Below are 20,980 nucleotides of genomic sequence, written 5' to 3' on the forward strand. Positions count from 1 at the left end.
CTGCCCACCGACAGCGTGAAGCCACAGTGGTGGGGACAGGGGATGCTGGGGAGGTTTAATGGGGCTCAGCCAGCCCCAGTATCAAGTCTTGCAGGGAAATTGATCAGCACCTCACTAGTGCTGCGCTCCCTCTACCCCCACCCCTCCTTGCACCAGTTTTTGGGTGAAAACCCAACCTATTTGGGCTCTTGTTCAGTTTGACATCATGGGGCCTGTATCCATCCTCTGGGAAAACTCTGACAGAGCCAGGAACGGGAGGTGGCTCCGTGGGACCTCCTGGATCCTGCTGGATCTTCCCCCCTCCTCGGCTGTGGCAGTTTTCCAGCCTCGGCAGCGCTGCTGCCCCCTCCTCTGGCCCCGCCGGCTCGCGGGGCGATGGCACTGTGCCTCGAATCACAATTACAGTAAATAAATCCTATTAGGAGGACTTTTACTGCCGCATGCGCCTCATTACAATATGCCCAAAGCCCTGGCTCCTGGGATCGCTGCTGTAATGAGCCCGGGATGGATGGATGCTGCAAAATTAATGCTTATACAAGTTAATTTGTTTTTATTAGCACTTGTCAGCTGGCAGAAGGGATGGGGGGGGGATAGGGACCACCCCACCGGAGCAGCACATGGATGCGAACCCCCCCGTGGCCATCCCTATGAGAGCAGCATCCGGGCGGTGAGCTGGACCACTGTGGGCCATCATCCCCCTGAGCTGGACCGCTGTGTGCCATCACTGTTCCATGCCACCACCCAGCTGCCCTTGGCCATGGGGACACCCCAGTCTCATGCAATGGGGGGGACAGGCATCCTCTTAGCGAGGAACCAGTGCGCTGAGCAGGGTCACATCTCATTAATAAAGGCTAATTAAGAGGAAATCATTAAAAAGAGGATGGAGTTGTGCTATATAACCCACACTGGTGCTAACCAGTTATTAGCTCATCAGGGCTGAGACAGCTCCTGTGGTAGAGGGGTCACCAGGAGCATCCTTGCCCTTGTCCTCTGCCCCACAGCCACTGAGTGTCCCCTTGGCCAGCCCCATGGCACAAATAGTGACAGCCATACCTGCAGGGACAGCCGGGCCTTCCTCTGGCTTGGAAAATATAGATTGCACTGTTAATAATACATACATTTATTAACATGAGCCCAGCAGCAGATATTACATCCAGCAGCACTAAATTATGGATAGACCTCATCCCCAACCTTTGTTTTTAATTAAAAAGCCCCTTTCAGTAATTCCATCCAAGCAGCAGCTTATGTTTGCTTTCTCTCCCCAATTCCAAGCGCTCGATCTGGCAACATTTGGGTTGCGCTGATGAAACGTCTTTGAAGTTTCATGAATTGCTGATGTAATTGAATAAAAATAATATTAAGGGGGGGAAAGAGGAGGGGAGACAGAGAGAGACTTTCCTCTAACCTAAATCCTAATGAAATCACCTCACCGCGCTGAGCAGAGTGACAGCGAGACGCTGGATTTGTGCATATTCCCCTAATCCCAAACCCATTAGCCAGGGGGCTCCGTGTGAACCACATGTTGCAGATTATGGCTGGAAAAAAGGGATCCCACAAAGCCCTGAACCTCCCTGGAATTGCTGTGGGGAGGGCAAGGACATGGGACACCCCAGTGGCTGCACTGGGCTCAGAGCCCTTGACCCCTCTCTTGCTGTGCTAATGAGCACTTTGTTAGCACTTTCCTTCGGAATGAGGTGACCTGCAGCGAAGGTGGAGGCCTTTCCAATCATTTCTTATAGATATATTAATTCTTGACTTCCCTCCCTTGCTTATTAACAGCCGATGGAGCCTCAGAGGATGCTCCTGCCAACGGGGATGTGTCAGGAGGGTTTGGCTCCATCCTGCCATGAGGTGTAATTGCAGGTTCCACCTTGCAAGGTGATGGCCTCCTGCTCTTTAACTGCAATGGTTCTTAATGCCTTGTGCCAGCCGCTGGTAACCAAAGGATAACTGGAACACGGCTCCTGCCAAATAAACCACTGCAGGAATCCCCGTCTCCGCATGGAGGTGAAGGGCAGTTCAGCCCCGTGCTGTGCCCACCCTGGGCAGGGATCCCACTGGAGGTGATGCTCGGGCAGGATCCAGTGCTCCGGCATCCACCAGCAGCTCCAGAGAGCAGAGGCCGGACCCACCATACATCCCAGTGCCGGGAAGGGGATGATGCCAGGACTGGGAGGACCAACTCACTGTTCCTTCGTTCCTTCCTTCTCTCTCTCCTAATTTCTTTCTTCCCAATTTAAACTCCTCTCCAGGATAATGCAATAAAGACATGAAGCACCTAATTTTCAGTGGGGGACAACAGACTCAATGGTGTATTTACCCAGTCATACCATTATGAAATCCTACAATTAAGGCTTCAATCAGATAAATGCAATTACATAATACGATCTTATACGATATAATTAAAAACATCTGCAATCAAACTGAAGCCGATGGTACAGTAATCCTTAATCAGAAATTACCCACCAGCAGCTCCACTGGAGAAGCTCCATCCCGGAATCCAGCGGGACACAGCAGCAGCGTCACTGCTCCCCTTGGGCACAGCCATGGGAGGATGATGGGTGGCCCTGGGTGGCCACAGGGAGCTGATGGGCCACCCCATCTCATCCCACGTCCCAGAATCCATGCCCATTAAATCCCATGACCCAAGACTACAAGGCTCAATGTTCCCCTGCTCCCACCACAGACCCACACCACAATCCCACTGGTGCTGGCATGGGACACTGGGACATCGGCTTGGGAACACCATGACACAGAGAGGTGCAGGCTGTGTGGCAGAGAGGGGGTTCACCCATAGGTGTCCCCAGCCCTGCTGGGTGTCAGGCTGGCAGCCCCATGCTGCAAAGTGACTGGGGATGCTCCCTGGGATGCACGTGTGGGAATCAGCCGGGATCATTGGCTGGGTTTGGTCGCACCGGCCATGCCAGCACCAGCGCCCTGGCGCCAGGCTGGGCTGAGCCGTGCCAGGGCTGCGTGCCCAGCTCTGGCTGCGGTCCCACATACCGCCGGCTGGCACCAAATGAAGACAAATGGGCTGGTGACACATCAGCATCCATTAATGGACGTGCCAGCGCTGTCAGGAGCAGCGGCAGCTCCCGGGCCTGGCATCTCTTCTGTGGATATTCCAGGTCACAGCACACCTCTCCTTGTGGAGCTGTGGAAATAGAATCACAGAATCCCAGACTTGTTTAGGTTGGAAGGGAACTTGAAGCTCATCCAGTTCCAACTCCCTGCCATGGGCAGGGACACGTTCCACTAGAGCAGGTTGCTCCAAGCCCCATCCCTCCCATATGTGCTGACCCATTTCTCAGTGGCACCCCCAGGACAGCACACGGCGCTTCCCGGTGTTCCCAGCCATCCGCAGCCGATACTCAGCCGGTGCCAGTGCTGCCTGGGGGGGCCAGGAGGGGCCGTGGGGCGAGGTGGGAGCACCGACCCCACCAACCTTTTCCACGCCCTGACCTTTCCCTCTCGGAAATGCCACAGAGCTCCTCGTGCAGCCGGATTAAATGTCAGGGAAGGTGCACGGAATATTTCCAGCCTCTGCGCCGGGCGGGTTTCCCCAGCGCCGCGGGCACCTCCGACGGGTGCATGAGCCGTGGTCCAGCCTTTCCTTACCCCCATCCTCATCCCCGCGCTCGGCTGGCTGCGGGTGTTTAAGCAGGATGGAGCGTGTGTTCAGGCACTCTCAAACACAAGTAATCTTCATCTGGGAGACGGGAAGTGAAATATGTTAGTGCCGGCCGCAGTAAATTACCCGTGCCAGCCCGTGTGTATAAAACATCGCCGGCGCCGGCCACTGCACTCACTCACCTGCCACCCCCTATAAATTACCCAATAAATGGCTGGTGGTCAGCCCCGACGTGGTGCTGGGGTTTGCATGGGCACCCCAGCACTGACTCCAGCACCGCGCAGGCAAGTCCCTGGTGCTGGGGGATGGATCCCCCACGGAAAGTTCTGGGTCCTGCTGGGAAAGCCAGTGGGAGCGGGGCATGGACCAGCAGCAGCAGCACCAATCTCATGCCTATAAAGCCATGGTGCTGACACCAAGCCGCTGGCTCAGATCCTGCTCCCCAGGAACAGCCCCCAGCACTGTCCCTTGCCGGGGTGTCTTTGGCATCACGGTGAAGTGTGGCTGTGCCTGCTTCATCCAGGCCAAGGACCTGCAGTGGCGGAAGCACCCCGGGAAGGCAGGAGGCGAGCATGCAGCTTCCATTCGTTCTGGTTTTCCCGAGAAAGGCCTTTGGAAAGACAAGCCCAACCCCATCAAATAAATAAAATAAATTCCTGCAAGTTTAACAATCATTGTGTTGGATTTGGGAGATGTTATTCCTCGTGACAGACAAGGACAATTATCTGCTATCTGCCAGCAGCTTTAGCCTAATTTCATTACTGCTGTGCAATTCTTCCCGAGCCGCTAGTCTATCACTGTCTCCCAGAAAGGATTAGCCGGCACTTTCTTCATCTTCAAATGAATTTTAGCTGTCATGCCCTTGATGAATAGAAGAGGGAGGACTGCAAACCCACGCAAGCGAGCGTGGCAGCCGGCAAGCGCCGGCACCGCGGCTGCTGCTCACCAGCGAGCAGCACCCATCGCAGGCACACCAGAGCTGCTGTGACCCAGCAGAGGGGACACTGGTGCTGCCGGCACGCTGCGGTGAGCGGGGCTTCCCTCTGCTCAGGAGGGAAATTCCAGGAGGAATCAGGCTTCCTTCAGGGAGCACATGTGGGAAGCGGGAAGGGCTCTAAGCCGGTGCCCGGGCGCAGCCTTTCTCCCAGCATCCACAAGGGATTAAAATGACAGGATCTGTAATACAAGGGAATAATGAACACGCATCTCTCTTCCTCTCCAGAAGATGCTTATCTGTCAGTCGGGGCCACTGAGGAATAGAGAAAAGCAATTTAAACTTCAGAGCTGGAACTGCCGAGGATGCTGCGGGGAGGGATGGATGTCCAGGCGATGGCATCCCGCAGGGATCACCGGACAAATGGATGCTTCACTCTCCTGGCCAAGCTGGAAAAAGGCTCATGTCCCTGTGATGATGGGGCTCTGGGGACCAGAACCTCCACCCCAAATAATGGGGACAATGGCTGAGCTCCTCAGCACCATGAGCCCAGATGCACCTGGGATGCCCAGGACAGGATAGCGGATCCCAAGGAGCATCCCAGGCCATGGGACGTGACCCAGTGCCAGCCCAGGGGCTCAGTTATTCTTGTATACATTAACTCCCAACGGGCACATCGTCCCCGTGGAATATTTTAGCACCTTTAATGCAATTTCCTCCCCTCTCTGAACTCTCATTTCCACACGAGGCAGCCGCAGCCTCTACCTGCTCCCTAATAAACCTGCGCGACTTTAATGAACTAAATAGCAAATTACTTTTTTATTCAAGAATGAAATTTCATCATATTCATAATTCATATTTTATTTCAGACATCTGCTGCTGATTACATTACATTTAACTAAAATTAGATGATGCTCAGAATGTAATTAAGCCCCTGCCAAATTCTCTGGCCCACCAATACCAGCCTCGCTCAGCGGGGGCCGCTTGGAACCTAATATGTAATTAGGAGCTATTTTCTAGCTGTTTTTAAAGTCTGAAAATTAGCTGCCTTTATTAATCACACAGACAAATATAAAGCAGAGCCAACGCTCGCTGAAATCTCTGAAAAGGGCTTTTTTTTAATTATACACCACAGAGCGCCGAGACTCATTTTGAATGTTGATTTGTTGTGCACTGACATTTTGACAACTAGTTCTCAATTTGTCTGTCGTAGTTAGGCAACAACAAAGCAGACGGTAATACTTAACTTTCAAAACCTTCAGTGCGCCGGGAGGGGAGAGGGAAGGGAGGGAAAAGGGGGGGACAGACGGGCTCCCCGCGGGTGCTCGCCTCAATGGGGTGCAACTGAGGCACCCCACATGTGCTCCAGGCAGGAGGGAGCCCCAAATCCCTGGTGTTGGGGTGCAGAGGCACAGGGAGCCCTTCTACAGCGGGTGATGGAAGTTGCCCTTGAAATGGCACCCAGCTGGGCACCCCCAAACCCAGGGGTACCCCCAAAATGCCCTAAGCCCTCCCCGCACACAACACACAGCGCTGAGCCCTGCCACTGTGCAGCGGGGTCCCCAGCCCCATTCCCATCCCCAGGAGGGACCCTGGGAGCATCATGGAGCCCTGGGGGTCCTGAGCAGCCCCTCACCTCCTCAGCGGCTGCACAATGACATTTCCTTTCTCTCCCTGACTCTCTTTCTGTTCACTCCGTTATCTCAAATAATGTCACTGCCTCTTCAGCATCTATTCACCGGAGCAGAAAGAAGCCACTGCTGACACGGATTAAACACACAGAATAATACCATCTGTGCCTGGCAGGGGACAGGCAGCGAGTGGGGAAGTCTCAGGCCACGGAGAGACCCACTGGGTGAGGGGACTGGAGCCCTCCGGGGTGGCGAGAGGCACCCTGGCATTGCTGCAATGACACTGCCCTGCATCCTTTTGGATGGAAGCAGCTTCTCCTCCCCATTCCCGCGCTGGCTATTAGAGGCAAAGCCAGGATCGTTAGTCTTCCTGCAAAGCTCATAATGTGAAAAATGAAGCTCAAGAAAAATTAGCCAAATTACCAGGCTAATCCTTCAGCAGCAATCGCTGCGCCGTGGCACATCCGTAAAACAAGCCCAGGGAGAGCAGACGGGGAAGCATCGGTGGGCTTGTGGTGGGGCTGGGGGCGAGGAGGGGATGGTTCTGTGGAGAAAACATGCTCAAGAGGCTTAATTTGTGCTTCAGTTTTGCTCCCACAGCAGCAAACTGCACCCATGGGGCATGAGAGGCCTTGGGGAGCAGCCACCCTGATGCCCACAGTGCAGGGATGGGGTCCCCTGGATCCCCCCCACATCCTCTGCAAAGCAGGGTGCAGAGCTCAGGGAAGCACAGGAAGGGAATACAGGTTGGCGCAACCAAAGAGGTTGGGATCAACACATGCCAAATGTCCCTTTGGTTATCCCAGGTTGCAGTGAGACCCCTGTGAAGGCTCCGATGGAGCCGGGGAGGGAGGACCGCAAAAAGGAGGGAGCAGTTGCCCCCATGCCTGCACATGGATGTGAAATCCATGCTCACTACTAACAAACTGGGACTGGCTCCAGCTGCTGACTTGGGCAGTTCTGGTCCCTGTGGCAGGCGGAAGGCAGATCCCAGCCCTGGCACAGCCCCAGTGTCGGGGCAGGCAGAAATGCTGCCCCCCACCACAATCCACATCACTCACGTCTCAGCCGCTGGGCTCAGCCACCGCCTCGCTCTGTGTCACCTCGGTGCCTCCATCGCACCCACAAGCGAAGCAGAGACTGGCAAGAGAAACGTGCAGGTAAAGGCATCCCTGGCCACAGGGCCCCAACAGCACATGGTCCGGGTCGAGCTGAGGACTCCAGGAGATGACACCCGAGGCAGGGACAGCACACAACACACTCCACGGTCCATTAAGGACATCAGCAGTGGTAACCGGAGGCCCCCCACCGACCTGAAGTGGTCAGTTTAAATCACCCACTTTAATTACTGTTTAAACCAACAAATCCAAATCTTTACTCTTATTTCCCCTTGTCCCCCCCATCTCCTCCTGAAAGCTGCTAATGAGGCTGAGCCCCAGACATGCTGCTCTGAAGCGAAGTTCCTTGGCACTGAATTTGGCATTTCTTTGTGCTACCCATCAGGAACTACAGACACATTTAAACATTACAGAGTCAACACGCTCCCAGATCCGCACATTGATTACACTGTATTAGAAAATGGTAAATTATTTATCAGGCTTTCTGACTTGTGATTAGTGTAAAGCTGTTCTTGGATGCAAATTGGAATTGTAATTAGACATGTAGAGACCCAGCATCTGAAACCTGTTTTTATCGAAGCAGTGTAAGGTGCTTTTCTCCTTTTGTATCCAGCATAATTATCAAAGAACACTTTGCACATAAAAACCCCCATCAATTTATTAAAACCAGAGACAGTTTTACATCTGATCAGTGAAGTAAAGCTGGTCACCACGATGCCAGGATTATAGAGCTAGTACATCTCGGCTTCTCGCGCTTGATTCTTTATTCCTGCGCTGGAAGAGGAAGACAAGCCCCCATCTCTGCCAATTTATTACTCAGCTTTGAATGGAGCAATTCCTGAACAGAGCTACACTTAAAAAACAACTGAGCCAAGCAGAACAGTGATAAAAATCTCTCTGTCAGGTACAGAAGAGACCACGGCCACTAAGAGTCCATGTATTTACTTCAGGATACTCTAGCTTCAGGCACTCACCTGCCAATTCCCTTTAGCGCGGTGGTGCAGCTCATTAAAATTTCAGCAGTAAAAATGCAGTTACATTTGCCTCACCAGTTTAAATGCATTTAGGTTTTGTAGTTGGCCAATTGTAAGCTCAGGTCAGCTTTTGAGGAGGTTGAGGTTTGCTTTTCCTACTTGATTACTTCAAACTAAAACAAACTTGTGTTTGCTTTGTCACTGCCCCGCTCCAGCCCCACTCTCGCCCTGCCCTGGCACGATGCACATGCAGTGACAGGGTCAAGGACACGCTCATTTAAGAATGAAGTACAAGAGACCCCAGAACAGCAATTGCAAGCAGAAATCAGCTGCCTCTACCCACCCTCCCTGCAGGCAAGTTGCTGTTTGAACCCGAGCACATGAACTCGAGCCTGGCTATGGGCAGAGATCATGGGAAAGAGTGAAAACAGTGAGAATATCATTAGAAATGTACCACATCTTCCCTTTTAATTATCCAACTCCTGATTAGTAGCAGGTAAGAGCTGTATTTAAAGGTTTCCTCTCCACTGGAAGCTGCAGTCCAGGAGAAATGGAGACGTGAGCGTCAAGCCCTGAGCTGCCAAGATGCTTTTCACCCCAAAATGTCAAAGCTCTCTGCACATCCACCTTGCCAGCCTCCGCTGCCCGACGCCAGGGGAGAAGGGAAGAGACACCACATGCATCTGAAGCAGCAGAACCAAGCAAAGTGTCATTATCCATGCTGGAATCCAGCCAAGCCCCTCTCCTCCTGCCCCTTGGGATTAGCACAGCAGTGGAGCAAGGCAATTCAAAAGAGGATTTTGAGAGCCTGGGTCAAACTCACACCCTGCTGCTCCTGGGTCTCATGGCAGCCCCCACTCCCAGCAGCACCAGGCCCCCACATTGGCTCCACACCTGCATCTAGAGGCCCTCAGCCCCACAGCAGAGAAGTTTCCAGGCATCGGGGCACACAAAGCTCCCAGGACAGAGTGCCAAGAGCTCAAGTCTTGCCAGAGGCAGCAGCTTAACTCTCTGCGAGCGCGTGCAGCACTTGGGTGCTTAAAGACGAGGACGAGTGCAGGGTCACCCCGGAGGCCCCGATACTGGTCTCCCAGCATTCAAATCCACAGGCACATAAGTCTCGCTTGGCTGCTTCCACGGCCAGTGGGGAGGTGTCTGCCAAGAGGAAGGCAAGAGCAGCCAGTTAGTGAGCAAGGCGACTGTGGGGAGACCAAGACGGGCCATTGCATGGTTAAACACGGGCCCTCTGGAATAGGGCCCACGCCCTGAAGATGTGACACACACATAAATGAAGGCACTGAACGGCCCCTGGATGAAACAGCACAAACCACACTGCCAGGCACCATCCCACACTTGTGATGTGGCTTCACATCCCACCACAGCCATACGAGGTTTGGTGTTGTATCCCTCTGCTTCCAAACCTGACCCCACTGGCAGGGCTGTGTGGAAGGGGGCAGGATGCCCAGGGCAAGCAGGGGGTTACTGACCTGGTCTCAGCAGGGTGATGCCACAGCCACCGCCACCAGCCCCGGTCAGCTTGCTGTGCAGCCCATGGGACGCCGTCACCCCGCACAGCCGGTCCAGGGAGGGATGGCCGGCCCCCATCACGTTTAAGTGGTGTTGGTTTATATCAAAGAGTTCCTAAAAGCAACCACAAACATGTGAGATGAGCATCATGACAGAGGCTCTCTACAGCAGTGGCTCCCTTCCATCCCTCTACACAGCCATCTCCTTTCTGCAGGGAGTTTGGCCACCAGCATCTCTCAGGGCTCAGCAGCACTAGGCAGGAAGGTCCAGGCCAGAGTCTGAGCCCTGGGCTGCTCATCTGCCCTTGTCCCCAACACAACTGATGCTGCCGCTGCTGCCCAGCACAGTGGCAGTGGCACAACAGCTCCTGGACCTCCTGAGAAACCCTGATCACCACGAGCTGCCAGCAGGCATTCATCTCAGGCACTAAATCAGAGCCCCCCGATGGCTTCACCTCTCCCCTGTCACACAAGTGTTGAGCAGGAGACTGTGCAAGCCCCTCACTGGCCGTGGGAAGGGCACTAAGCCAGCATCTCTCATTCCTGGCTGTCACCCTGCTCTGCAATCCATCCAGCATAACGACATCCAGGGGACTTCTGACACAGCCAAGTCAGAAACGGCACCGCTGGAGAGGCGACATGGGAGTTATGTCCCTGTGTTTGCACGGGCTGAGAGCCAAGGGGCCTCCACCAGCACCACGCTGGGAATGTGGCACCCAGCTCAAGTGGGGTCGAGAGGGTCCTTGCTTTGGGGGAAAAGCAGCACAAACCACTCCCCAAGCAAGGCCACCCTCCAAGCAGAGCTGCCCAGCTTCTCTTCTCTTGGTACTAGAGGAATTAAGGAAAAGAAGGAAGGGCTTGGCCCACATAGAGCAAAGCTGACACCAGGCCCCCAAGCACTGTAGTGCCTTCCAGCTCATCAGCACCAGCAGTGGAGGATGCTCCACCTCAACCACACTGGTCTGACACCCTGACTCGATCATTTCCCTGGCAGTTGTGGCTGTTCCAGAGGGTGTCACAAGCAGGGAGCCAGCACCAGCCCCAGAGAGGCTCCCTAACAGGGACCCTGTGCTCCCTCCTCCGAATGATGCCACCGAACACTTCCCTGCCTGCAGCGAGCTGTGCACAGGGAGCAGTGGGAGCCACGCTACAGCGTGACAGGCATCTGCCACATCACCCTCCCTCAGCTCCACACGGGTCTCCTGCCAACATCACACCACACAAGAGGGGACAACACAGAAACAATCCCTCTGCCCCCACCAGAGCATTTCTGCACTGTGCTTAAGCAAACGCAGGGAGCTGAATTAGCCAGGAGCACGCAGAGCGCATCTATCCAGCTCTGTGCTGGGCTGGACAGACGTCCATCCAGAGGCCTCTTTATATGCCTGAGTGAGGGCACAGCTCTGTCTGCGATGATCCCAGACACCTGTCATCTCCTGATCCAAAATCTGCCAGGAATCAGATGACAGCTTATGACACAGTAGACTAGTTTGATGGTTCAGATACAACGCTGTCCAGAAGCGCACATTGCAGAAACAGCCCAATATATATATATATATGCTGCATATAATCAACTGTGCCTCTGTGGGCTCTGCAAGCACAAAACAAAACAACAGATTCAAGACAGAAACCTGCTCGCTGCAGGGCTGCTTCCTGGGCATCATATGTATGGCAGCTTTGGTATCTTTCATGTGAGGATCTCAAAGCACACTTCAAATTAGCCCTTCCCTGTCCCCCAATACTTCCAACAGGCTGAGCAATATGGAATTGAGGTGGAGAAGAGTTGTCTGAAGTCTTGCTGCAGATAGACTCCTTCATCCCTCATTAGAGTCAGGCCACTGTGACGGGTTCAGAAACCTCCCACCCCCTTGGTGCAAAGGCAGCAGAAGGACTTTGCTATGGATCCCATGGGAGACCCTCTTGTGCTTGCTGCAGTCCCAGCAGCAGCTCACCCACACGCAGCGAGGTGCCACATAGCCTGAAGCAGAGAGAAGGCTGTACCCACCATCTGCTCACAGAGCAGCCCTATGCTGCTGTGCAAGTCGAGCTGGGACAGCAGCTCTGTCCCACCCCAGAGCCCTCCCCTGTGCCTCTGGACCATGCTCAAGGCTGTGGAGGGGACAACCAACCAGCAAGAGCAAGGACGAGCAGAGGTCCTCACAGGAGAGCCAAGGGGAGGGATCCAGATGCTCATAAGGAGCTGCACTGCTGGTACCAAATGGCTCTTGACCATCCAAGTCACTTGGCACCCAGGGCCAGGCCAGGTTTGCCTCAGCTGGGCCACTGCCACACGTCCTCGCCCCACGGTTGTATGAATCAGTGTTACAGCGCTCTCAGCACTGCAAAACCCCCTTCTTCCGCTCAGAAGCGTGTCCCCCCCCACCACAGCAGCCTCTCCTACTCTGAACAAAGCCAAGACAAACACAGATCTTGGTATGCACCTCATGCATCAATGTCAGGCCAGCTCTGGGCACAGCTCTGTTATTCTCTGGAGCCAGGATGAGCGCAGAGCAATGGGAGCTGGCTCATCACCAGTCCCTTGCAAACCAGTGGCTGCTGGGCTCTGCTCCTCACTCCAGCCCTGGCAGTGACAAAGCAGCTGCTTCACAGGCAGCGACCGCCAGAAGGAGCGTGGCTGGTCCGTGGTGCAGGGAGGCAGCGCCTCAGCCTGAACTCATTCCATATCTTAGCAAAAGGAAACAAAACCTCCAGAGCTACAGGTCCACAAAGCACCAGACCCACTCCCTCCTTCCCTGTGCACTGCTCCGGAGACACACCAGCAGCCTTTTCTGTCCCTTGGCTCCAGGAAGGGCACTAAAAAGCAGCACGCACAGACCACGGTTTCACTCAGAATTGAACATTTCCTGCTATCAAATTTTTTCTTAGCTCTAATGTTCTTTAAATGACATTTTGATGTTCAACAGTAACCGTGTCTAAAAATACTGTCGAACAAGCCCCTTACCTCCAGCACAGGGTAATACTCTGGTGATGGATTTGCAGGCATCGCTTCCAGAACACTTTGGCACTCCTGAGAAATTGCATCGATGGAGTCCAACACCGGGTTCATTATAGCAGGGAACTGAGAAAGGGGAAGGCAAGATGTGAGGAGACTGCTCACTAGCCTCATACCACCGCGATGAAAACAGCCCCGGTCTCTTTGACAGTTTGACAGTTCCTCACCCCATTTACAGTTACCCATTCACAGAAAAGCCCACTGCAGGGCAGGGCAAGGCAAAGGTAGGTTGCTCCCACATGCAGACAATGGATAAAGAGGGAGAAACAGGCCAGAGGAGGGAATTGTTCTTTTCATGGTTGCAAACTGGCGATTTCTGCAGCAAGCCCTGTTAATGCTGGAGCAAGCTGGAGGGGAGCTGAACCCCCCTTCCCAGGGCAGCTGAGCCTTAGCTAGCAGCAGACGGGAGTGCAGAGACCACAGGAAAGGTCTCCCCATGAGACCTGCAGTCCCACATGAGGAGATCTGAGCTCATGAGGGTTCTCTCCCCACCCTGCACAGCACACAGCTCCATCCCCACACAACCACACCTTCAGGATCTTCTCCTTGACACCCGCCACCAGGACCTTGGTGCTCCGAGGGACTTTTGTGTTGGTCAGCAAGATCTTTAGCATCGGCACCCTGGAACAACAAAGCCATCTCCTTGTCTCTTCCCTTCACAGTCCTCTGGCAGCTCCCAAGGCCCAGACACCTACAGTTCAGTTTGTTCTGCCTCAAAAGGCCTGTTTGAGAAGGACACCCAAGATAAGGAGTCCCATTAGCTTAAAAGTTAAGCAGGTGCTTAAGCACTGGCTGGGCTCAGGATTGTTCCTCTTAGATACAAGGAACGACTGCACCAGTGCTATAAATAGGACTCTAATGTATTTACTGAAATCCATGTTTTTCAAGCAAAACTTTCCCTTTGAAATACTATCTCAGAGACTAGCCAGCACTGGCCATTAACTGCTAATAGAGCAATTTCATGCACTGTGAAAGATTTTAATGGAGTCAGATTATACCTCGTTGGCAGGAGGCAGAGGGAGCAGGCAGGACCTGGATTTGTCTCTGCAGCTTGCTTTCCCCACAGTCCTACCACGAGGTAAGCAAGAAGCTCCCCATCCCCACAATGTCATTTGCAGCCAGGAGCAGATCCATTCCTGCTGCCCATAATGCCATGAAATTAATATTGATCCTTTGCACTGTGTTCATCTAATGCCAGATAATGACCAAACATTTCATTGTTCCCGTGCACCCCAAACCAAGACAACACCCAAGTTACCCACACTCAGGGCAAAACCTGGCCCCGAAGCCCTTGCACCTCTCTGTTAGTGATCTCCAATCAATCTCCTACCCTCCAGCATCCACCCAAAGCCTCTTTGACATATTCCACCCACCGTATGTAAGTGCTATTTTTAAACTCTAATATTACCTCTTTAATGGTGTGATTTTTCCTGATTGGTATCTCAGGGCTCCACCTAAAGTAAAATACATGCATTGTCTCAGTACACAGCGAGCTGAGAGATAAGTGGCGGAAGAGACAGAAGGGCTTTCATCTTTAGAACCTCACCCAGAGCATATGACAGTAATTGCAAGAAACACCAGCTAAATGAACCATGTTCTCAGGCAGCATGAATCTGCCTAACCCTGTTGACTTAATGAGAGGGTCTGCCCAGCCACAGTTAACCCAGTGGCTTTCCTTTTGCTCTGCTCTACTCTGGGATCACATTAAAGACTTTTCAAAACACAGGGTTTGGCCAGCATTAAATCTTTACTCAATAAACCCCAAACAACAACCAAGCAGTGATTCCATGGGGCAGAGCCAAGGATGGAGGTTTCAAACCGGACTGAACGTGTGCACTCATGTCAGCAGCTGTCTTTCAGCATGGAATTTCATTGTCCAGAAGGAATGTCTCGCTTTGCTCCTCCTTTTCCAGAGGCTCTGTGATTAGGTCTCATTAGAAAGATTATTAAAAGTCTCCAAGGACACTTCCAAAACCCTTGGAAGTCTCTGCTAATTGAAACTAACTGACAGCTGTCCAACTGCATTTTCTACTGCATTATCCTTGGGACGGGATTAGGGCTCTTTGTTCACACCAGGATGTTTAAACATCAGTTATTTGCAGCAGGGTCTCTGCCCCATGGCGCTTGCCTGGGGGATGCAGACCCCTGGTGTTACTGCAGCCAGTCCCAGCTCACTGAGGGCAGAATTCCCTCTACCCAGGTCTAAAGAGGGACCTGAACTTGGGAGTTTCTGGTGCCTTTGCTGTACCTTAGCGCAGCAAAGCAACTGCTGCATTTAGTGGCCCTGCAGCAACCCCAACCAAGCCTTATTGTCTGCTGAATGCACAGCAGAGAACAGAAACACATCTGGTACTCCACCACCCCTCAGCACCCATAGCCAGTGCTGGGGAGCAGCAAACACACACATACCCCAGGTACCAACAGCATTATCCACCCCCGAGGGACTGCCATGGATCACCCGCTCCCCTTGGAAGGCCCAGCGGTTAATCAAAGCCAGCTCTTCTTCTGTCCACCTGAAAGGCAAGAAAACGACTCCAATACGCAGCCAAAACCACACGTGCAGAGTGACAGGGAGAAGCAACAGGGGCTGCAGGAGCTACAAAAGCAGCAGGAACCATACAAGGCACCCAGTGGCTGTGGGGAGCCCCAGCACTGCGAATTCCCTCCATACACCACATTCTTTCAGCAGAGAGTGGGCATTCCCCCACGAGGGGAACTGCTGCTGCTCAAAGGGCACAACCACTACCCAGTGCCCCCACTGCAGGCAGCAGCGAGGCAGGGAGCGGATTCAGGGAGAAGATCCTAGCTCTGGATCAAGTGAAGATCAGATCTAACTGAATGCAAGGCCAAACCCATCCCCACCTCCCTGACACTGCGTGTTTCCACACATCCTGGCCTGAGATCCTGCTCACCAACAGGCAGGACAGTGTATTTATAGCCACAGAAGGTGTGATGTGAGAAGAGAGTAGTAAAAGTTGCATTTCACACATGCCTCTAATTGCCAGCTGCTCAGCTGCCTCACAAATTGGGTCAAAAAGTAAAGCAGTTTTAACTACACCATCTCCAGCAAAGACTTTGATTTTCAGGGATTAACTCCTAACACTTCAGCTGCACCGGGTGCTGGCACTTAGAGCACAGAAGGGAACCAAATGCAGATCCAGAAGGTGTTATGCTGAAAACACAAAAGCAGGTCTTTCTGTTGCCTTAAAAGCAGTCACATCAATTGGTTAAGTGCTAAACGGTGGCACAAAGAGTTTGGTGCTGGGTCAGGCTCAGCAAGGATCCAGGCCCCTGCCTGAACATACTAATTAATGGGCTGTAGCACCACAAAAAGCAGATGCAGAGCTGCCAGGTACAGAGCAATTGCTGGCTGCAAATCCACTGCAATCCCAACACAGTGATTCCGCCCCCAGCACCCTTCACACCCCCATTGCTCTGGGCCCTCAGGGCATGCACCCACAGCACCACATTCGGAACTCACCGATCTATTTCAAACCCACCCAGCACACAACCTCAAACCCTGGCACCCCAAGGGAAGCTCAACACCCCCAGCTAGCCCCCTGCACCCTGCTGTAGGTTCACACAGGCACACAAACGCACCTCTCTGACCCTGCCTGCACCACCACGCTGCCTGCTCTGCAGCCCAGACACACAGCACGCTCCGGATCCCCGTTCAAATGCCCTGATGCACGGTGCTATCAGATAACCCAGCACCAATGATGCTCTGCAGAGATCAGAGCTGGTGTTTGGTGCAGCAAGAATGTGCATTCAACAGGTTTTTAGAATACAGGGCCCAGAACAGGTATTATATGATGAAGCAGAGGCACAACCATGGATTTTGGAAAAGCATCAGTCTTACATGAAATAATGAGAGCAGCACTGGCCACTGCCAAGGCAAGGCAGAAGTTGTGAGAGCCACCTGCTATCTGGAAGCTGTCTCCTCCAACTCCTCGCTTCCCTGGGCCTCAGCGGAACATCTTTATCCATCTCCACACACCTTTCATTTCTCTTGCCAATATTTAATCTGCAAAGCATTCAGCAAAGCAGCTCACGCCGCCGCTACTCAAAATAGAAGCGCAGTTTGCTGTAAACCACTTGTTTTTAATCCTCTCTGAGAGGCTGCGATTCTTCTCCACACAGGAGTCATTATATCACGCTGTTCTTTTCTTGCCACGTTAAGCAAAAACCTTCTGAAGTCTGACACTCTCATCTCTCACTTACCCCTCTGCATGCCAGCTGGAGGAAAAAACCACGCTGCATTCAAGCAGCAGCTCAGAAGTGTGAGCAGGGAATGAAGACATCCGCGCTGCTCGCCTCGGGACCGGCCTTTCATCCCTCACGCCTGTGACTGGGGGAGATTTGCCTGAGCACAAACTGCTCTGCTCCAAGAACGTGTTTCTGGGTCAGGAGCGCACTCAGGGTTTGAAGCAGAACAGAGCCACCCCCTCTTTGCTGTCTCACTTTCAGCCCCACACCAAGTCCACTGAAGCCAACCACAAAGGGTGCACCTGGCAGAGGGAGCGCGCAATAGAGGTTCTGAGCTCCAGCTGTGATATGCATCTTTAAACAGACACACACAGCACAGCAGACCAGTTTGTCAAGACTCAACCCCGAGGGAAAGCAACCCAAGGGCAGGAGGAAAGAAACCTCCTTTCACCAGGCACTGATAAGGGGGAAACCCAGGCAGGAGATCAGAGAGACAGGTACCACATGGATTAAAACACTCCTGTGAAAATGTACGAAAACCAGAAAGGATCTTTGACTCCTTGAGGGCTCAAAGCAAAACCTGGAAGATGCTCAGGGACAGAGAGGAAATAGAGGTTAAACAAACTCACCATGTTAACGTGTGCTTTATTTGGTTGGCAAAATAAACCTGGGTTTTTTTAAGTATCTTACACTAGATAAGGGAAATGGTGCAGGTTTTAAACAGCCTCTGCAGCCAGCTGCTTGTATCAGGAGATATGAATTATAAACACGTGATTCGCAGGTCAGAGCCTTGGGACAGGGCACATCTGTGCTGCCAGGAACACTGGTCAGCAACAGGAGAGGAAGGGAAAGGAGCTGGGCTCAGGGTGCCACTGCTGCAGCCACAGCCCAGCACTTGGCCAGAGAGACCAGGAGAGGCGTCAGTGCCAGAATCTGTGCAGGTAAAAGGACATACGGGGGCACAGAGAGCAGAGCTGCCCCAGGCCGTGCACCCAAAGCAGGGAGGGTGTTGGGATGTGTTACCTGGCTGTGGGCTCTCCCTCCTTCAGAGGGCAGGAGATGGCTCCACACGCTGTCAGCAGGGCCGCTGCCAAGCAGACGGTGTAGGCAGCACTGGAACCCAGCCCAGCTCCTGTGGGCAGCTCCGACCACACCAGTATGTCCACACTGGGAACATCTCTGAAACACAAGCACAGAGGATGCAACGCAATGACCTTGAAATCCATCTTGAGACAACATTTACAAGGCAAAATATGCCAATTAGGACCGATCACAGGAAGAGCTGGTTGAAAAGTGGCAACATCAGCACAAGCATCCGCATCAGCACACACAGGGGCTTCAGGAGTGCTGTTAGCACAGCTGAGGGGCCTTGCTAAGCCATTGTGCTAGAACAAAGCCTCCCTGAATTGGATCTGTGATTAGCGCAGCTTGTCAAGCTGCTAGCAGGGCACTTGGTAACTAAATACTTGAGTAGCACCATAAAGAGACCCTTCAAAGATTGTTGTAAACATGATTTTAAACATATTTCTAAATAAAGCATAAATATTCCAAGTCCATAACTGCAGAGTTACATCCCACTGGAGCAACAAGCACATATCTGTGCCCACGTGCCCCTTTTCTCCACTGAACCCATCTGGGTTGTGTTACAGACCCTAACATCAAACCCAGGAGCTTTCCACGGGCTGGTGAGTGACATGCACTATGAACTGATGGTTTCAGAGCAGGCTGATGACAGCCCAGCGCTCTCACCACACAACTCAGAGGCTGCAAAGCAAAGCACAATGCAGCTACACATCATAGTTCTTTAACCTTTGCTTTCTTTGATAAGAATACCAAAGTCAGGCTCTGACTTGGTTTAAAATAACAAGCAGTCCAGTAACATACTCTGATACCAACCGTGTCAGTCAAGTTTAGAGACTGGAACAGCCCGGAGCTGCAGCGACCCCAAGTTCTCATGTTTTTAGGGAGATTCAGCCCACAAGAGGGATCAGCCTTAGCTCAGACATCAAATTCACAGCTCGTGTCTAGCATTTTAAGCCACGATGAACTGAGCTGCCCACAGGAGAGAGGGACATGTGTGTTTGCTTCTGTTGACTGTGCAGGAGGGTGGGATGAACTGCTCTGACTTAAGCACTTCAAAGCCTGATGCCTAAATGAGAGCAGGTGATTCCCATTCCATCTGCTTGGAGCATCCCACCCTCCATAGAGCTCAGCTCCAAGGAGCATCACCTGAGGTGCTCAGAACCCAAATGAAGTGAGATTCCTTCTCATTTTGCTTCGAAGGTTTGGTTTCTTCCCATGACCTTGTAGAAGCAATTAATGGTGAACAACACTCAAGACAGCATGTTGATTTTGGGCAGGAAAACAGCCTTACCCATGCTTAGCCGAAATAGCCAGGTACATGTAAAGAAAGGCAAGAGTGGCAAGGCTCTCGGGAGCTGAGGCTCCGGCAGCAATTCCAGCAAACTCTTTCAGCATATCCAGCTGCTCTGCACTGGGGGACTTAGATTCATCAAAGTCAGCTACGGAAGCAAGCAGGGGAGAATTTAAACACTTAGAAAGCCAGGAATCATTAAACTTGAAAGCAGTATTTACAAGAACATCTCCTGTTATAACAGGCTGAAACAGACTGAGCTGATTTCACTCACAAACCTTCTACCTGAGGGTTTATGATAAAATGAAAAGCACAATCTCCACCAGCCACTCTGAGAGCCCAGTTTCAACACTCTGCACCTGCACCATATTACAGCAACTGCCTCCTTGCCTTCGCTTCCCAGTGCACCCACCCATCATTACATAGAACTTGGCAAGCCACAAACTCTTTGTTATAGAATGTGGATATTCTGATGTGCTTCACATGAGCCTGGACTCCAAACAGGCAGGAGCAGTAAGAGAACTTTTGGTCAGTGCTGAGAGGTTACCAGTGCTCTGACTCATCAGAGCTTGCCTTCTGCTAAGCAAATGCAGGATCCCAGGAGTTAATGCCAGGTCCTTGGGAGGGAAATGGCACAACCACCAGTCAGGGGCTCCCAGTACCACCCAGCACAAGACACTACAGATATTCCAGTGAGGATTGGCATGGGGCAGAGAGGCAGGAAAACAGGCTCCATACCCCTGCCTTCCCCAAGAGTCCTCAGTTCAGACCAGCCTCAGAGAGACTCCTTTTGGGTTGCTCATCACTAGTACACCTGATGTGAGCTTCAGCTGCCTGAGCCACAACACTGCCTGCGCTCCAGCAGCACCAGCCCCTGGGAACTGACCCAGGAGGACACAGCCACAGCAAGGGCCGCTCCCAGGTACCAGAGCATGAAGCAGGTCACAAGAGGCACAGAGCGTGGTGGGTGCCTGAGCTGGGAGCGTGCAGGGACACGTTAAACACACACTGAGAGTGGTCAGAGGCGACAAGACCCAGAAACACTGTGCAAGGGGGAAATTATCCTTGCGGGGTCCCAGCACGGTGTCCCCACAGGGATGGGGGGTCCCAGCCCAGTCCCGAGGCAGAAGGCACCGAGCAGGACACTGGGGGCAGCACTTGCCTGCGAAGCCCCTCCGCAGGGCCTGGAGGCTGGGGACGTCCCAGCTCCTCACGACGCCGACCCCGGGCAGGCGGACGCAGACCCCGCGCTCCCCGCAGCGCCTCAGGCGGAGGAAGGTCCTCAGGTCCAGCGCCACGGCCAAGGCCACCTGCGGGACGGGAGAAGCGGGTCAGGGGAGGCGAGGGCAGCGCCGGGAGCCCCGGGGCGGCAGCAGGCTGCTCACCTTGCCGTGCACCACGGCGTGCTCCCCGTGCAGGATCGCCTTCCCCGGCGCGGACACCACCACGCTCCGCTCCCACATCTCCCGCTGCGGGACACGGGAGCCCCAGGTACCGCTGCCTCGGCTGCTCCGCTCCGACTAACAGCCCCGCTGGCCAATAGCGACCGCGCGCTGCCCCGCCCTCCTCGCTT

General features: G+C 53.2%; 1 protein-coding gene across 1 annotated transcript; it reads right to left on the reverse strand.

Moving 5' to 3' along the window:
• Window positions 1-7,946: 7,946 nt before the first annotated feature.
• MVK (mevalonate kinase) lies at window positions 7,947-20,955 on the reverse strand. The gene is made up of 10 exons (XM_030501532.1): window positions 20,793-20,955; window positions 20,570-20,717; window positions 19,408-19,555; window positions 18,057-18,212; window positions 15,237-15,340; window positions 14,236-14,281; window positions 13,358-13,448; window positions 12,777-12,893; window positions 9,776-9,929; window positions 7,947-9,443 (listed from the first exon to the last, which is right to left on the reverse strand). Exons 1-10 carry the CDS (start codon window positions 20,868-20,870, stop codon window positions 9,292-9,294), a joined length of 1,194 nt encoding a protein of 397 aa, XP_030357392.1. The 5' UTR covers window positions 20,871-20,955; the 3' UTR covers window positions 7,947-9,291.
• Window positions 20,956-20,980: the final 25 nt, after the last annotated feature.

The sequence above is a fragment of the Strigops habroptila genome, chromosome 11 (genome assembly GCF_004027225.2).
Source record: "Strigops habroptila isolate Jane chromosome 11, bStrHab1.2.pri, whole genome shotgun sequence".
Lineage (NCBI taxonomy): Eukaryota > Metazoa > Chordata > Aves > Psittaciformes > Psittacidae > Strigops > Strigops habroptila.

Bases quoted from the DNA above. Each gene is read 5' to 3' on its own strand.
- MVK (XM_030501532.1), bottom strand. From the start codon at position 20,870: ATGTGGGAGCGGAGCGTGGTGGTGTCCGCGCCGGGGAAGGCGATCCTG. The intron at 15,341-18,056 runs GTAACACATCCC...CTTGCCTTTCAG, and splicing joins GAGGGAGAGCCCACAGCCAG to GTGGACAGAAGAAGAGCTGG. The intron at 12,894-13,357 runs GTGTGGTTGTGT...CCCCTTTCTCAG, and splicing joins TCAAGGAGAAGATCCTGAAG to TTCCCTGCTATAATGAACCC.